General features: G+C 43.6%; 1 protein-coding gene across 4 annotated transcripts in view; it reads right to left on the bottom strand.

Moving 5' to 3' along the window:
- AASDH (aminoadipate-semialdehyde dehydrogenase) overlaps window positions 1-19,036 on the bottom strand; it is a 139,415-nt gene that overhangs the window by 9,103 nt on the left and 111,276 nt on the right. For all 4 annotated transcript variants that reach the window (XM_029587262.1, XM_029587279.1, XM_029587270.1 and 1 more), the window contains 2 exons: window positions 11,492-11,655; window positions 409-534 (listed from right to left, as the gene is read on the bottom strand). In XM_029587262.1, the coding sequence (XP_029443122.1) occupies window positions 409-534; window positions 11,492-11,655 (290 nt within the window). The remainder of the gene's footprint in view (window positions 1-408; window positions 535-11,491; window positions 11,656-19,036) is intronic.

The following is a 19,036-nucleotide window of genomic DNA, read 5'->3' as shown; positions in this document are numbered from 1 at the left end:
AAAAAAAAAACCTTTAGTTGTTGAAAGAATATATAATTGTCCCAATTATATTTGATAGCACATTTGCCGGGGAACCTTAAAAAAAAAAAAAAAAAAAAAAAAAAAGAGGCTCCCAAAGCCAATGTTTCGTGCTGCATTGCTATTTTGACAAAGCCATCATTCACTCTGTTTGGACATTTTATGAAGATGCTTTAACTCAACCCTTTTATAATCAATAATTAATGATATATACTATACTGTCTAAGGCCACATCTTAATTATCATAAGGGTCAAATTATAGCAATGCTTATTTTTTTTACAGATGTATAAACCAATTTCTTCATCCCTTGATCCATTTTGCAAAATACTGTGAATACTCTTAAGAGGATTACTAAAATATTACGGTCCCCAAGGTTTTTATGCACTTACTGGATTTACAGCTAGCAACAGCCCTCCAAGGGTAGCAATATACAGGAGATGTGGCAGGATGCTCACACAGGGGGATGAGAACACAGATCCTCCGCCACAGTGCACCTTCCAAACACATGCTTTCACCTGTCAGATAGAGGGGGGGAGGGTAAATCCAACTGAATGGAGACTGACAACAGTCCAACTACCACACAGGACAACATTGGCAACAGGATTTCAAACTGTAAAGTTTTATCATATACATTTGATCTATGAGAGATTAGTCAATGATATTGAAAGGCCTACACCATGTAACAGTAACTGTTTCCTTCCTTTCTATAGCAAATCTTGAACAGCAGCATCTATCACAGATACTTTATTATAGGTGACAATAAACCACAGAGCCAGTTCACAAAGTAAACTATATGTAATTCTACTAAGCCTTTAACCCCCGACTACAAGCAGCAGACTTTTATAGGAAAGGAGAGATTTATTATAGGTTTCCTGATTCTCTAAAAGAGATCATGCCTTTCGTTTACTAGCAGCATGAATCTACAGACTTTTCTTCCCCTGCTGCTTTGGAACATCAACCTAAGGAATAATTTGCTTTCTGCACTAGTGGCCCAAGCTACTATTAGAAAGAGACAAATAATCCCTTCATGATATGTGCTTCTAAATTATGTTGCCGTGTTCCCAGTTCTTGCCCTGCTGTTTAGCTGGACAACACAGAATAACTTTCATGTCGTATCTGCAAATTACTCAGAATGAATAGCAATAATATCCACAAACATGATGGAGAACTACTGAGAAATAAATGATACAAGTTATTCTTAACAGAAAATCTCCAGAACTAGCTAAAGATGTGCAGAGTGTTGTCGCCGTCCCCTGGATAGCAGAGTTGCTTACCTGTAACAGGTGTTCTCCCAGGACAGCAGGATGTTAGTCCTCACATATGGGTGACATCATCAGATGGCGCCCTGTCACGGAATACTTTTGTCAAAGTTTCTAGAACTTTGACTGGCACATTGAGCATGCCCAGCATGCTACTAACCCTGTGGCCACCAGGGGTTCCCCCTTCAGTCTCATTTGTAGCAAAAAGTACGAGCGAAAAATAAAATAAGAAAACATTATCGAACCCAACTCCGCAGGGTGGTGGGTGGGTTTCGTGAGGACTAACATCCTGCTGTCCTGGGAGAACACCTGTTACAGGTAAGCAACTCTGCTTTCTCCCAGGGCAAGCAGGATGGTAGTCCTCACATATGGGTGAAAGCAAGCTACAGGCTGAGCCATACAAATCAGGCCAACCAGCACACAACATGTGCAACAGGCATAACAACTGGGGTGCTGTGGCAAGGATGAGGCAGCCTGAAATTTACAGCGGGTCGAGGTAGGACGAGTTGGATTTCTACACTGGGAATAAATTCCTTAGGACAGACTGGCCAAAGACAGAGTCTTGTCATCCAGCCTTGTCTAGACAGTAGTGAGCTGCGAAGGTGTGGAGAGAGCTCCATGTCGCAGCCCTGCAAATGTCGGCAATCGGTACTGAATGGTAGTGTGCTGACTTTGCCATGGCCCTGACTGAGTGCGCATTCACTCATCCCTGCAGTGGAAGGCCTGCTTGTTGGTAGCAAAATTCAATACAGTCTGTTGGAGCGAGTTTGCTTGCCCATCGCAACTCCAAGCTTGTTTTTGTCAAAAGAAACAAGAATTGGGTGGTCTTCCTGTGGGTAGTAGTGTGGTCTAAATAAAATGCTAGTGCACACTTACAGTCCAAGGTGTGCAGAGCTCGCTCTCCTGGGTGAGCGTGAGGCCTTGGAAAGAAAGTGGGCAAGACTATGGACTGATTTAAGTGAAAATCTGTCACCACCTTAGGAAGGAATTTAGGGTGAGTTCAAAGAACTACCCGGTCCAGGAGGAACCTTGTGTAAGGTGAGTAGGTCACAAGGGCCTGTAACTCACTTACCCTGTGAGCAGATGTGATTGCTACTAGGAAAATTACTTTCCATGTAAGATATCGGAGTTCGCAGGAGTGCAGTGGCTCAAAAAGAGAATGCATGAGCCGTGCAAGCACCACATGGTCGTAGAGATTGTCTAAGCTGTATTAAGCCTCTCATAAATCGAGTCACCAGGGGTTGAGCCGTTATCGGTGCATCCCCTATTCCTTGATGGCAAGCAGAGATGGCACTGAGATGTACTCGTATGGAGGAAGTCGGTAGGCCAGATTCCGAGAGGTGCCAGAGATAATCCAAGCGTGCTGGTGTGAGGCAAGAAAAGGGGTTAAGGTCCTTTTGTATGCACCATCCTGTAAACCTTTTCCATTTAGAGTGGTAAGACTTCCGCATAGAAGGCTTATGTGAAGCTACAACAACTTGAAGATGCTAGTAGAAAGGTTGAGGGGTTGTAGTATCAACCTTTCAACAACCAGGCTGTCAGGGATAGGGTCTGGAGGTTCGGATGGCGTAACTTGCCGTGATTCTGTGTTATGAGGTTGGGTGCTGTGCCCCGGTGAATGGGCTCCTGGACAGAGAGGTTGAGAACTATGGGAAACCAGACTTGGCGTGGCCAATACAGGGCTATGAGTATCATTAAGCCTCGGTCCTGTTGTAGCTTCACGAAAGTCTTGCTGATTAGCGGAATCAAAGGGTACGCATACAGCAGGCCTGTGTTCCAGGGGTGGGCAAAGGCATCCATGGTTGGTGCTCTTCGGTCCCTGTGTAGGGAGCAGTAGCGTTCCACTGTGCGGTTCTGTTCAGACGCAAAGAGATCTATGGTCGACTGACCCTATCAGTGGAAGATTCTGCTCACCACAGTGCGATCCAGAGACCACTCGTGGGGCTGGAAACTTCGGCTGAGGTGGTCCGCTACTGCATTCTGTGTGCCTGCCAGTTAAGTGGCTCACAGTTGTATTGAGTGCGACAGGGCCCAGGCCCAAATATGCACCGTCTCTTGGCAGAGCAGATAAGAGCCTGTGCCCCCCTGTTTGTTCAGGTACCACATTGCTACTTGGTTGTCTGTTTGAATCAAGACTATCTTGTTGGATAGGCAGTTCCTGAATGCATAAAGGGCGTACCGCATTGCCCGAAGCTCCAGGAAGTTGATCTGACAGATCGCTTCGGTTTTTGTCCAAGTCCCTTGGGTTAGAAGGCCTTCGACATGGGCTCCCCAACCTAGGTTAGAGGCATCCGTGGTTAAGGTCACCTAAGGAGCTGGTTGCTGGAAGGGTAGACCTGTTTGTAAGTTGGCTTTGTGCGTCCACCAAGTAAGGGACAAACAAAGTTGACTGGTTATATGGACAAAGGACGTAAGCGGCTGACTGGCTTGATGCCACTGAGACTTTAAAGTCCATTGTGTCAGTCTCATGGTTAAGCGTGCCATTGGGTTGACATGGACTGTTGATGCCACATGGCCAACCAACTTGAGAAGTTGATGAGCCGAGGCTGTTTTTCGAGTGTGGATAGAGCTGACGAGGTTGGACAGCATGGTTGCACGGTCGTCGGGCAAGAACCCTTTGGCTACTGTGGTGTCTAGGTCTGCTCCTACAAAGGAGAGATGGTGAGACGGTGTCAAGTGGGATTTTGGGTAGTTGATCAGAAATCCCAGTGAGTGCAGGAGCCGTATAGTGAGACCGAGGGAGTCGAGGGCCCCTTGTCTGCACTGGCTTTTTATGAGCCAGTCGTCCAGATATGGAAAGACGTGTACGCCCTTGTGGCATAAATGTGCAGCCACTACTGCCAGGCACTTCGTGAACACTCGGGCGCTGAGGCAAGGCTGAATGGCAGTACTCTGTATTGATAATGCCTGTGACCCACCACGAATCGCAGGTACTTGCGATGAGGAGGGAAGATTGCAATATGGACATATGTGTCCTGAAGATCCAGAGAGCAGAGCCAATCCCTTTGATGTAGTAGAGGTAGCATGGTGCCTAGGGTCACCATCCTGAACCGTTCCTTGCAAAGAAATGTGTTTAAGGCATAGAGGTCCAGAATAGGCCAGAGGCCGCCAGTCTTTTTTGGAATTAGGAAATACCTAGAGTAGAATCCTTTCCCCTGCTGGGTCAAGAGAACTGGTTGTACGGCCCTGGCATACAGAAGGGTTGAGAGTTCTGACTCAAGAAGTGCTGTGTGATCGTCCCAGCTCCATGCTAGCCTGGGTGGGGAGTCTGGGGGTATAAATGAAAAATTTAGATGGTCGCCGTGGGTTATGATGGACAGTACCCACTGGTCCGTGGTAATTGGGTGCCAATTGGTTGCAAAGTGTAAAAGGCGGCCTCCCACTGGGATCAAGGGGAGATGGCAGCTATTCTCTGGAAAGGAGTCAAAATCCATTTGAGGACCAGCTTGTGGAGATGGTTGCGCTCTAGGTGTCCTCGCTTGGTGTGCATGTCCTCTCTGAGGGGCACGAGCTGGTCGAGCATGGGATGTGGGAGGATAATACTTACGTGGTCTATAAAATTGTTTCCTGGTGTCCCTGCGCATAGCCCTGTGGGCTACGGAGGGTGCATCTGAGGTGACAGTTGAAAGTTGATGCAAGGTCTCATGATGGTCCTTTAACTGGGCCAATGCATCTTGGATCTTATCCCTGAATAGGTTTTCTCCTGTACAGGGGACATCTGCAAGTTTGTCCTGCATCTCCGGGCGTAAGTCTGAGGCTTCGAGCCAGACCCAATGCCTAGTGCTAATGCCCGCTGCTGAGACTCTGGATGCTGTCTCAAAAGAGTTGTAAGCAGCTCTGACCTCGTGTTCACCTGCTTACAATCCTTTTTGTAGGATGGAGGTCAAGGTCTCTTGCTGTTGCTGTGGTAAGGCCTCTGCAAATTCCTGGACTTATTTCCAGAGATTTCTGTTATATTGGGTCATGTATAACTGATATGCTGCTATTTGCACTATCAACATGGACCCTTGAAAGACTCTACATCCAGGGGCGGATTGAGGGAAAACAGTGGCCCGGGGGATTTTTCGCCATACTGGCCCATGGGTACCCAATTACATATACAATATAATTTACATATATAATTTACATATATATGTACACACCCCTATATTTCGGCATGGTCCTCCCGTATCAACACAGTACTATTTGCCAAAACTCAAAGAATAACAACCTCACCTATGAAAAAGAATACCACAAATATTACACCAGAATCTAAAATATCAATACACCTCCTATCAGGAAAACAGAACAGGCCAAGCTACTACACAGATCCCTACAGAGAAACCACATTCTAAAAGAATGCTTCATCTCAGTCTTTGCATGCAGAACACAAACTCTCACCAAATACAGAATACAAAATGAAGGAGCACAAATGATAAAAACTGAAATGGAAACTCCAAGAAGCCAGACTCTGTGTATTAACAATAGAAAAATAGAACCACCATTCCTCACAAAACAAATAAAATCAAGAAACAAAGCATCAGTTATAATAGTAAAACCATAATAAAAGAATATTTTAAAACTACTGATAAATAGAATTTCTATTAATTAAAATCATATACATTTTTACAATATCCCAAACACTAATAAAATATTTCAAAACAGCACATATATCAAATAACATTCAATAATTAAAACTAATAAGGATTTTAAAAAGCCCCTGCTGTCCCCTTCTGTGGGAGTTCTTGATTTCCAGTCACCCTGATATTGTCGAGGATTAGGAGGTTATCCTCTCTCTCTCACACATACTCACATGTCCATTCTCTCTCACACATACACTGTCACATACATACACATTCATGCTCTTATATCCACCATAACCTCTCGCTCTCACTGACAGGCTCTAAGACACTCTCTCCCCCTCCACACACACACCCCCCACACACACAAATTCTTACTCCCTTGGATTTTCTCATACACACTCATGCTCTCACACTCACTGGCTCACACACACACACACACACACACCCAGGCAAGCTCCCAGTCATTCTCACACACACACAGGCTCCCATTCATTTTCTCACACTCCCTCCCCATCCCCCAGGCATGCACACATTCATTCTCACACACAGACCCCCAGGCAGGCACCTATGCATTCACATACATACACCCCCAGGCAGACTCCCATTCATACACATGCACACTAAAGGCAGACCCCTCTCTTTCTTTTGCCAGCAACCTCGGAGCCTCTCTCATTTCTCTGCTGCCACTGTCACTGCTGCCACATGGCTATTGGGGAGGCGCCGATTGCTGCTGCTACTGACACTGAAGCCCATCCTGCTGCCTCTTCTGTGCAGGCCCATGGGCTTCCACTTTCTCCATGCTGATCTCGTACATTGTGAGATCCGCATAGAGAAAGTGCTATTCTTGCACATTCCCAAAGATTACATGTGCCAATCACTAAAAAGTAATTTATTTTTTTTATTTTACCTTTGCTGGCTGATCTTAGATTTCTAATCGGTTGGTCACAGGCTTTTTTTTTCCACCTTCCCTTTCTTATTTTTTTTCCAATTCCTTTTACATTATCTTTTTTTCTCTCCATCTTCTTCCCTCAAACACACAGTCAGGTTCTCATTCTCACATGCATTTCTCTCTCTCACACACACTCAGGGTCTCACTGTCACATGCTCTCTCTCATACAATCATTCATACACACAGTCTCTCACTGGCACATGCTGTCTATCTGACTATCACACACAGGCTCTCTCTCACTCCCACATGCTGTCTTGCTTAAGCACAAGCTCTCACTGTCACATGCTCTCTCTCATACAATCATTCATACACACAGGCTCTCACTGTCACATGCTGTCTCTCACACACACAGAGGCTCTCACATGCTGTCTCTCTCACATACACACACAGGCTCTCTCTCACTCCCACATGCTGTCTTGCTCAAGCACAGGCTCTCCCTGTCACATGCTGTCTCTCTCACACACATAGAGGCTCTTACATGCTGTCTCTGCAAACATTCAGGTCCTCACTCTCACACACAATCTCTCAACTCATCTCATACACGCACACATACACACTCTACAGACCCTCAGCCTCTCTCTCACCTCTGGGCCTCCTCTTCGCGGGTCGCCACAGGATGGGCTCTGCAGCGGCCCTGATCTTCTCGGGCCGCGGCGGCCCTGCTACCGGGCCTCTTCCTCTTCTCCGGCCGCTGAAATGATTTGCGGCGGCCCGTAAGCGCAAGTGCTGCTCCTCTTCTACATGCGCTGATGCTTCTTCTCCTTCCTGCCCACGAAGCTCCGGCAACGTTTTCTTCCGGGACCGCGCGGGCAAGAAGGAGGAGGAGCATCAGCGCATTTAAACGCGATCTTTTTCTTTGGGCCGTGGTGACGTGAGCTCCACCATGGCCCTGCCGATCTGCCTCTACATACACGTCACTGGTGGCCGCATGAGCCTCCCTGCGCCCGGGGGTATTGCTCCCCTCGGGATACCACTGCTCGCGGCGCCCCCTAATACTTTGGCTGGAAACTTTATAATTTAAAAAAAAAAAAATCATGTGACAGGAGTGACCAGCCCACCGGGGGAAGCCCGATCCCCCAATAGTGACCCAATAGGTCAATCCACCCCTGTCTACATCCTAATGCATCCAATGCCTTCTGTTCTTTACCTGGAGGAGCAGAGGAGTGTGGACGGGATTTTTAGCCTTCTTTTGGGCTGATTCCACCACCACAGAATGGTGGGGCAGCTGGCTCTTTTGAAAGCCTGGGCCTTGTTGAACCAGGTACGTAGCATCTGTCTTTCTGGTAACTCGAGGTACAGTACCTGGATGGTCCCACAAGTGGTGCAAGAGGTCAAGCAGTACATCATGTACTGGTATCGCCATTACCACTTTTGGAGCATCTACAAAATTGTAAGACCTCCAGCATCTTGTGGCAAGAGTCTTCCTCCGTCACCAATGAAAATGGGATAGTTTCAAACATCTCCTTGACAAAGCTGGCAAAGGAAAGGTCTTCAGGAGGAGATTGACGCCTTTCTTCCGGGGGTGAAGGCTCTGAAAGCAATTCCTTGGATGAAGAATGGATGCATCCTCCCATGGATCATAGGGAGTTTCTTCCTCACCTGCTGGTAATTCTGAGGGAGGAAGGATGCCAGAGCCTAGAAGGCAAGGTGGCATCGATGGATATCGAGTGGCATTGATGGATGCGGCACCGACATCGAAGGAGTCGGTGCCGGCTTTCAGGGCACCGAAGCGGATGAGGTATGCTTAGGCACCAACAGCTCTGATGGCACTGGAACGGGCTCCAGCATCAGTGGATCCCATGCAGGGATCGGGCCAGAAGCCCCTTCTTCATCCTCTGAGGAACCTGGTATGGGAATCGGGATATGGGAAGGCCTCAATGGTCGACTCGATGCCAGCGTGTCCAATGGCATGGGTTGAGTCAGCATGGCACCGATGAGGAGTGGCGAGAACATTGAGGGTGCCGGTTCTGGCGCCGGTATGGGGGCCGGCACCAGTGGCAACTTAAAGCCCTGGAGGGCATTGAACACTGCCTCTTGGACCAGTTTGTCCAATTCCTCCCTGAAGGCTGGCATTGATAGCACTGTGACTGGGATAGGAGGCAGGCTAGACACTCCACAGCAATCTGTGGAGGGTCAGTACCTGGCACCAATATCAGTGGGGAACGCCTCGGGGTCCCAGGTCCAGAGGAGTATGGGGGCTCCTCTCACCAGGCACTCTTTGCAGGCGGCTTGGTAGGAATTGATGCCGCTGCGGTATCGGTGCCAGCACCAGGCGGGGACGCACATCGGTGCTGGTGATGATGTTTCCCTCGGACCTCGGTCCAGTCCTTCTCTGGCACCGAGGACGATGATGCCGATGCCTTCGAGGGTGTCGGTGATGGACAGTCACCCACTCCGCGATGTTCCTGGCAAGGCGTCTCAGAGGTCGATGGACCCTCTCCGGTCAGAGCCACTTGAGCTGGAGTCGATGGAGCAGAGCGTTTCAATGCAAACAACCAGTTGAGTGCGCCAGCCTTTGGGGTCATTTGTGTGCAACTCGGGCATTGATGGACGTCATGCGACGGGCCTAAGCACAAAACGCAAGCATTATGCGAGTCTGTTATGGACATGGTCCTCGGACACGTGGAGCATTTCCTAAACCAGGTCGCCATGCTGAAAAAAATGGTGGGCGCGCAGTTAGTGACAGTCAGGCACAGAGAGGTAAGCCACCGGGAACCGATTGCAAAGTACGGGAAAAACACTTACCGAGCATCAGAGGGAACGGAGCACGATGGGGGACCCCGGTGAAGGATTTTTTAAGAAGTTAAATATTTCCGTGAGGAAAGTTGTGAGAAATTTCTCACAGAGCTCCGCGGAAAAAAAAAGAGACTGAAGGGGGACCCCTGGTGGCCACAGGGTTAGTGGCATGCTGGGCATGCTCAGTATGCCAATCAAAGTTCTAGAAACTTTGACAAAAGTATTCCGTAACAGAGCTCCATCTGATGATGTTACCCATATGTGAGGACTATCATCCTGCTTGTCCTGAAAGAATATCATGTAGTGATAGCTGCTGGTATTCAGAGGGTTGGATTCAACTTAATCAACTAGGTCTATGAAATTATGAAGAATGGAAAGGGTTTCTTTATCCTAATGTAAGGCCTGATCTACTAAGGCTTTTTTCCCCTTTCTGTCTCTTTGGGGAAAAACAAAGCTTAATGAATGAGGCTCACAGTGATAATCAACTTTTATCTCCCAGTGAACCATGATCTGTTGCCCAAATCCCAAAGAAATACATTCAATTTCCTCTTCCCTTTAAAATATAATCTTGAAATTTATAGCACCTCTTTCTAACAGGCTTCTTCCTAATCTTTATCCATGAATAAAATCTTTGGAAAAGAGCATGACAATTACCAACTCCAATATTATGAAGTGCCTATATGGCTTCTGTCTGAGCCATAGGATAGGAGTAATCATTTTAATAAGAAACACATTGAGTCAGATAAGTTACATCTTAAGGTACAGCTGTGCTATATTTCACAAGTTTGGGTGACCAGTCTGCATGACAATTAGAGTGATCATAACAGTTTTATATCATATGATATAACTCATACTACAAGATTTAATTTACTATAAAGATACCTGTTGATGTTCTTATTCATAAACTCTATAAATTTGCATTATTGATATGCAAAATAGTTGGAAATATATTCTTCCTCTGTAGAATACAGCAAAACAATCTGTATCTCATTTTCCTGCAGGTGAGAACATGAGACTCAGAATGAAAGTCAGGATGCAGGCCCAGTCAATCCTGCAATCTGACACATTACATGTCCTTGATATCTATAATATAGGTTGTAACATGTTTTAAGACTTTCTGGATATCCCCAGCTGCTATGCTTAAATAGCCTAACTTTCAAATCTATCCATGGCACAGCATTTGTACGTGCAAGCAGATGTATGGAGAATGTTAGTATTTTATAAACTATGCAGCAGAATAATTTCCAATGCAAGAAAATACATACTGTCTCTATTCATTTTATATACATACGTGTTATTTTACACATGAAGTAATCATGGCACCGTTAGAATAAACACTCAGAATTAAACACAAAGGCAGATTTATTTTAAAGCAAGGGTGGCGAACTCCAGTCCTCGAGGGCCACAAACAGGCCAGGTTTTCAGGATAACCAAACGAGATTGGTTATCCAATGTATGCAAAACTAACGAGATAGTTTTGCATACATTGGAGGCAGAGCATGCAGATCTATCTCATGTATATTTCATTGTGGGTATCCTGAAAACCTGGCCTGTTTGTGGCCCTCGAGGGCCGGAGTTTGCCTCCCCTGTTTAAAAGTATGCGCAAGTACTTGGAATCACCAGTTTGCCCAATCCTTCTCCAGTTCACATAAACCTTCTAGCAATTCACCCTGAATTCCCATCAAAAACTGCAAACAACAGACATTTGCTTTCACTTGCGCCAGTCATGAACAAATTGGCTGATGTATGCAGGTATATCACTTACAAAATGGCAACTACCGTGTGTACTTCATAGCCCTGCCCCGAAATGCTCCTAGAACGCCTCCGATTCCCCCAGTAAAATGTATGTGTGAAACAGAAAATACGTGCATACTCTCGACATGCATAAAATAGCATGTACATATATGCTATTTTTACATGTGAAATCTCTTTGAAAATTCATTCAAAATGCGCAGAGGTCTCTTACGTTAATATTCAGAGCATAGGTGTGCTGGTCATGAGAGCCAACAAAGACAAGCCCGGTAGAAGGGTCCAGTGTAGCAGAACTTTTCACCGCATCCTCAGTAGTAAAGGTCCAGTAAGTTTCCCCTGTATTGCTTTTTAGAACATAAACTAGGCCATCATAACAACCTATACACAAAAACACAATGTGAAATGATGTTAGCTTTAATGATAACTATTCACAATTCAGTCAACTGGATGGTTAATCTGAATCCATGAGGCAAAGAAGACCTGGTGGCTCACGCAACAGGAGCCAAAATGCAATGCCTCTTCCACTGACCACAAAAGTGGCTGTTTAAAAGACAACTGTTTATTTATTTATTTAGATTTGATTAGCGACATTTCCACAGTGCATAGTGGGAAACTACCTGCGTGGTGGTAAAGTTTGCGTGTGCAATATACACATGGACTTTACTGAGGATTTTCAAAGCAAACTAATGCTCATAAATTCACTTTGAAAATTCTTCTGTCATTGGCCGGGTAGATGCAGAACTTTCCACACACACACAGCAGGGCGCAATTTGTGCATGGTAACTTACCCACAAACCTTTGAAAAATTGAAAATATGTATGCAAGCCATAAGTTCATAAGGAATTGCCATACTGGGACAGACCAAGGGTCCATCAAGCCCAGCATCCTGTTTCCAACAGTGGCCAAGCCAGGTTAAACGTACCTGGAAAGTGCCCAAACAGTAAATAAATCCCATGCTACTAATGCCGGTAATAAGTAATGGCTAATCCCTAAAGGTTGGATTTTAAAAGCCCGGCGCATGTAAACATCACATGTGGCTGGGGCCTGTGTGCGCTGTGCACGTTTTCAAAAGGACTCAGCGTAAGTTGCGATACACGCACACGTGCCAGGCCCTAAAAAAGGGGCGAGCGGGGCGGGACAGAGGCCAGATGGGACAGCGGGAAATGATGAGTCAGGTGATCAGATTTGCAGATGACATAACATTATTCAGAGTAGTTAAATCACAAGCAGATTGTGATAAATTGCAGGAGATCCTTGCGAGACTGGAAAATTGGGCATCCAAATAGCAGATGAAATTTAATCTGGACAAGTGCAAGGTGTTGCACATAGGAATAGTAACCCAGGCTATAGTTACATGATGTTAGGGTCCATATTAGGAGCTACCACCCAGGAAAAAGATCTAGGCATCATAGTGGACAATACATTGAAATCGTCAGCTCAGTGTGCTGCAGCAGTCAAGAAAGCAAACAGAATGTTAAGATGTATTAGGAATAAAATGGAAAATGTCATAATGCCTCTGTATTGTTCCATGGTGAGATAGCAGTTTGAGTACTGTGTGCTATTTTGGTTGCCACATCTCAAAAAAGATATATTTGTATTTATTTATTTATTTGTTTGTTTATTTTTCTATACCAATATTCGTGGTAGCATCATACCGGTTTACAAGATACTAATAAAACATTAAATTCATAAATACATCATCATCAATAAAATATACAGCAGATACATAAAATATATCATTATTATTAAAATATACAATGGACACCTAAAATGACTAAACTGAAAGGTACAAAGAAGGGTAACCATAATAACAAAGGGGATAGAACATCTCCCCCTATGAGGAAAGGCTAAAGGAGATTAGGGCTGTTCAGTTTGGAGAACAGACAGCTGAGGGGGGATATGATAGAGCTCTATAAATCATGAGAGGACTAGAACGAGTAAATGTGAATCAGTTATTACTCTTTCAGATAATACAAGGACTGGGGGTACTCCATGAAGTTAACAAGTAGCACATTTAAAATAAATCAGAGAAAATTCTTTTTCACTCAGTGCACAATTACGCTCTGGAGTTCATTGCTAGAGGATGTGGTTAAGGCAGTTAGCATAGCTGGGTTTAAAAAAGGTTTGGACAAGTTCCTGGAGGTGAAGTCCATAAACTGCTGTTAATCAAGTTGACATAGGAGTAGATTTTAAAACATACATGCACGCATCCATGTGCGCGCGGTTCCTGGCACACGCGCATGTTATAAAATCCGTTTGCCGTGCACACATGTGCGCTGGATTTTATAATCCGCGCGTGCAGGTGGGGTGAATTTTTGCAAATTTCGCATGGTGATGCAATGGGGCCTTCCCCAGTTCCCTAACCCCCTGCCTAACCTTCTTTCCCCCTTCCCCTCTCCTCCCCACCCCCTAAACCTAACCTACCTTTCACCATTTTTTAAATTTTCTTACTTACTGCTCCTCAGGAGCAGAAGTAAGTTACATGCGCCGGTGAGCTGCTGGTGTGCACTTCCCTGGGACAGCGGTCTCGCAAGGACCTCCTGCAATTTATCACAATCCGCTTGTGATTTAACAACTCTGAATAATGTTATGTCATCTGCAAAAATGATCACCTGACTCATCATTCCCCTTTCCAGATCATTTATAATTATATTAAAAAGCACTGGTCCCAGTACAGATCCCTGAGGCACTCCACTGATTATCTTTTTCCACTGAGAAATCAGACCATTCAATCCTGCTGTCTGTTTTCCAATCTTTTAATCAGTTTGCAATCCACAAAAGGACATCGCATTCTATCTCATGACTTCTTAGTTTTCTTAGGCATCTCTCATGTGGAACGTTGGCAAACACCTTCTGAAAATATAAATATATTAAATCTACCAGCTCAGCTTTACGCACAATTATTAACCCCTTCAAAAAAAAGTGGCAGATTTGTGAGGCAAGACTTTCCTTGGGTAAATCCATGCTTGCTGTGTCCCATTAAACCATGTTTAGCTATATGTTCTGTGATTTTCATGATTTTTCCCAGGTTACAAATAACTAGTAAAAGATCCCTGATGCAACTGTGCTCTCCATAACGCCTACTCCCAGTGTACGCACTTTTATGTGAAATGGCTCCTGGTTGATTTTGTGCTACTTGTACATAAAAAAGGGTTTTATGCATGTATATCATTTTGAAAGTCAAAAGCAGATTACAATAAAAAGTAAACATAAATGCAGTATAATATCAATCAAATATACAAGGATGAAAAAATTGATTAGGCTATACCAGCGCTGGAAACAAATTTGAACAAATTCTTCTGTACAGGATCAGTTCTTACAGTGAGAACAGCTCTGATATTAGAGCAGCTCAGTTCACAAAGCAACAGGAACAGCAGGATGAAGAAGTTTAAGCAGACTTGTCAAGTAAGAGGTTCAGGGTACAAAGGATTTCATTTAATATTACGATTTACTTGCCTGTAAAACCTCAGATATATCTCGCACTTTCTTTTCATTCCTCTGCTAGCTGTATAATCTCAGGCACCTCCTTAGGATGCTGAACTCACGATACATTCTGCATGCATACAATGTATTTAACAAGACGATTTGGGGGCTGCTACAGGCACTGAAGGCTGAGCCAGTGAGGTCTGTGCACATCCCAGGTAGATGTGCCTTCGCTCCATGAAGGAGGGAGAATGCCCCTGGAATGATCCTGGCTGAGTTACAAACAGCACTGAAGGGCTCATCTTTGCCCTTGCAATGCCATGGTCAGCTGAGGAGTCACATTGTCCGCACAACTGCTTGACGGACTAAAGGGAAGGACAGAAGTAAACTTGGGGGAATGGGGACCACAGTAAATTCCTACCTACCAATAATGGCCTCTGCTTTCATTCTGCTACCCAAGCTGGAAAACTGTCCAGAGGTCTGTGATGATCAAAATCCATTGCTGACTGTAAAAACTTTGCTTTTTGTTTAGATTCCAAAACATATCATTTTGGTAGGCAAAGAGCCCAGAAGGTATATTTATTTTGATAAGCCATCAATAACCAAATTGTTGATTGACCATATTTTAATTTTAAAATCTAGTCTCTCTAATAAGGCTTACTTTAGACAAAAATTCACTTTTCCACCAAGATCAAGCTGAGCAATGGTGCCTTTACATCTTTTTCCGCTTGGGCACTAAATGCAGACTCGCTGAAAGAGCTGATTCTCCAGGTCTAACCCAGTTTATAAGCCTGTAGGGTCCCCCTGTGCAAAAGCCCTCAGGACTCATAAAGCTAAAGAAGCAGTGCACAAAATAACATGCCAACATATGAAACAAGGTCCACACTTAAAAAAAAAAAAAAAAAAAGATCTTTCTATTTCACAAATATATGCTTCAATAATATCAGCTACTCTTCATTTGCTGCCAATGCATGATTTTTCTCTATTTAATACTCTTCCCAAGCATCCTCCCGTATCACAATTATGACTGCTCACTCTCAAGCATGCCAAGAATTTAGAAGAGATGAAGCACACAAAGAGAGGCTAAATCTTCTGAGTTAACCAATATTAGAATTGTAATGGCAGTAAAATTACCATAAACAATAAGAAATTGACCTGTAAAAGCTCAAATATAAAAATAAAAAGCTTGGTAAATTAGTGATTCCTACCAGACCTTCTTGCAGCAAGGTTATTGGTAAATTAGTGATTCCTACCAGACCTTCTTGCAGCAAGGTTATTCTGGACACCAGACCTTCTTGCAGCAAGGGCTGCAAGAAGGTCTGGTGTCCAGAATAACCAAAACATGTAAGGGCTCAAAATTCAATGATCTCCGGGCTTGCAACTTAGGCGGATATAACTTATCTGGCTAAGTTACATGGGATATTCAGCGGCATAACTGGAAAAGTGTGAATATTGCTACTTATCTGGCTAAGTTACATGGGATATTCAGTGGCATAACTGGAAAAGTGTGACTATTGCTACTTATCTGGCTAAGTTACATGGGATATTCAGCGGCATAACTGGAAAAGTGTGAATATTGCTACTTATCTGGCTAAGTTACATGGGATATTCAGCAACATAACTGGAAAAGTGTGAATATTGTTACTTATCTGGCTAAGTTACATGGGATATTCAGCGGCATAACTGGAAAAGTGTGATTATTGCTACTTATCTGGCTAAGTTACATGGGATATTCAGCAACATAACTGGAAAAGTGTGAATATTGCTACGTATCTGGCTAAGTTACATGGGATATTCAGCAACATAACTGGAAAAGTGTGAATATTGTTACTTATCTGGCTAAGTTACATGGGATATTCAGCGGCATAACTGGAAAAGTGTGAATATTGCTACTTATCTGGCTAAGTTACATGGGATATTCAGCGGCACAAATGGAAAAGTGTGAATATTGCTACTTATCTGGTTAAGTTACATGGGATATTCAGCGGCACAACTGGAAAAGTGTGAATATTGCTACTTATCTGGTTAAGTTACATGGGATATTCAGCGGCACAACTGGAAAAGTGTGAATATTGCTACTTATCTGGTTAAGTTACATGGGATATTCAGTGGCACAACTGGAAAAGTGTGAATATTGCTACTTATCTGGTTAAGTTACATGGGATATTCAGCGGCACAACTGGAAAAGTGTGAATATTGCTACTTATCTGGTTAAGTTACATGGGATATTCAGCGGCATAACTGGAAAAGTGTGAATATTGCTACGTATCTGGCTAAGTTACATGGGATATTCAGCGGCACAACTGGAAAAGTGTGAATATTGCTACTTATCTGGTTAAGTTACATGGGATATTCAGCGGCATAACTGGAAAAGTGTGAATATTGCTACTTATCTGGTTAAGTTACCGGTTAAATAGTGCCGCCCCGAGCTGCCCTTTGCCCACTCACTGACTATACGGCTATTTACTTAGCCAGATATGTAAGTTTATCCAGTAAGTGGTCTGCTGAACATAATCGGATAGTCAGCAGCCATTACTTACCCAGATAAGTCCAATTTATCCAACTAATTACGTTTTCAAAATCGGGCTTGTAAAATTGCAGCCACTGCATGCAGGTAAATCTCATGAATAGTCACTGTGGATGTCCTGAAAACCGAAACTGTACGCAGCCTTCAAGGACCAGAGATTAAAACCTCTAGCTCTAAACAGAGAATATGGTTTCATTTAATTTCCTTTCCATCCTCTATAGGCTTCTCATAGTGGGAACAACATCAGGCCTCCAACATTAAAGCTCATTTTCCTTTCTGTTTAGCAATACTGGCTTAACCTTCACTTCCCCATCGATAAGGATCCTCTATGGTTGTTCCATATTTTCCTGAATGCCAGTACTGTTTTTGTTGTTGTCACCTCCACCGGGAGGCTGCTCTCCTCCATCTACCCCCTTTTAGTCTCACATCATGACCCCTTGTTCTAGAATTTCCTTTCCAGTGAAAATTGCTTACCTCTTGTGTATTATGTATAGTGTCTCTGCCCTATTGTCCCTTTGCCTTCCCTTTATCTAGGATATGCAATTTACATCCTAAATGGCTCTGGACTGTCTTCTACTTTTTTCTACATCTTTTGGGGGATGTGGCATCAAGAACTGGCCATAGTACTCCAGATAATTTCTACAGATATTTTATCACCTATATTTTTTCTACCTTTCCCTATGTATCCTGGCATTCATCTCATTCTTGCCACGGTCTTGTTGCATGGTTTGGCAACTTAGAGGTCATAAAGTCAGACTTACACCCATTAGAAAAACCTAGTTCTGGGAGGAATTAAAAGTCTTTCACTCCTCAGACTGGTACAGACCATGCACATCATGGAGATCATGTCTCAGGAGGAGCTTTACAAATCTGGACGAGTTGTCTGCCATAAATCATACTGCAATGTGACTCATGACACTAGTTCCCAAACTACTGGATTTCCAGATAACCTGTCATAAATGTCAGGGGTTCCATCTTTGAATTCCTTTATTAGTTGTGCAGACAGTTGTCATAAGGTTTGAGACGGCGCTGTTTAGTTGGGCAGTGTAGCTTAAGGTAGGACATGGGACAAGTGGGCTAAAGAGCAAGCTTACATACACCTGTAATCTAAAGAGCAAGCTTACATACACCTGTAATCTGGAGGGATTCTCTGGCTAGAATCCTGCCTGTAAAAGTGCATTGAGGCTGACAAGGCCCAGGATACACAGTTAGAAAAAGAAACTTCTTCCTTTACTCACATAAGGCAAGTGAACCAAAGATGTCGTATAGCTAGAGCATGATAGAATAAATCAATATATGTTCTTTGATATCCAGGGTATTACCATATATAGCAAAACTCAAAGTGGTTTACTTCTTAAAACTGACCATTAGATCGCTTATGCATAGGTGTTAGTTACAGGAAGTTAATGAATATTTAAATATAGTATTAAATAATGCCATCTGATTTGTTGAACACTTATTATCATGATCTGTACAGCATATATATTCACACTGCTTTTCTGCACTATTGTTTAAATGGTAATTGTTTAAATGTTTAAATGGTAAAGTTTATTATAATTACACCCCTGTTTCTTGTGAACCAGCATGATGGGACCACCGTCTTGAATGTTGGTATATAAAAAAGTTAAATAAAATAAAAATAAAATAAATAAAATATATAAGCATTAAAATTGCAACACTGGCTCATAACAGCTACCTGATTTTGATGGAAATCTTTTTGTTTTATCAGAGTGTATACATCTAATAAAAAATAAAGGAAGTAGAACTGCAACCTGTTTATGATTCGTGTTTTTAAAAGTATTTTTGTAT

This window comes from Rhinatrema bivittatum, chromosome 1, assembly GCF_901001135.1.
Source record: "Rhinatrema bivittatum chromosome 1, aRhiBiv1.1, whole genome shotgun sequence".
NCBI lineage: Eukaryota > Metazoa > Chordata > Amphibia > Gymnophiona > Rhinatrematidae > Rhinatrema > Rhinatrema bivittatum.
Note: the sequence above shows the minus strand (reverse complement) of the source record. Positions and strands in the feature narration are given on the sequence as shown.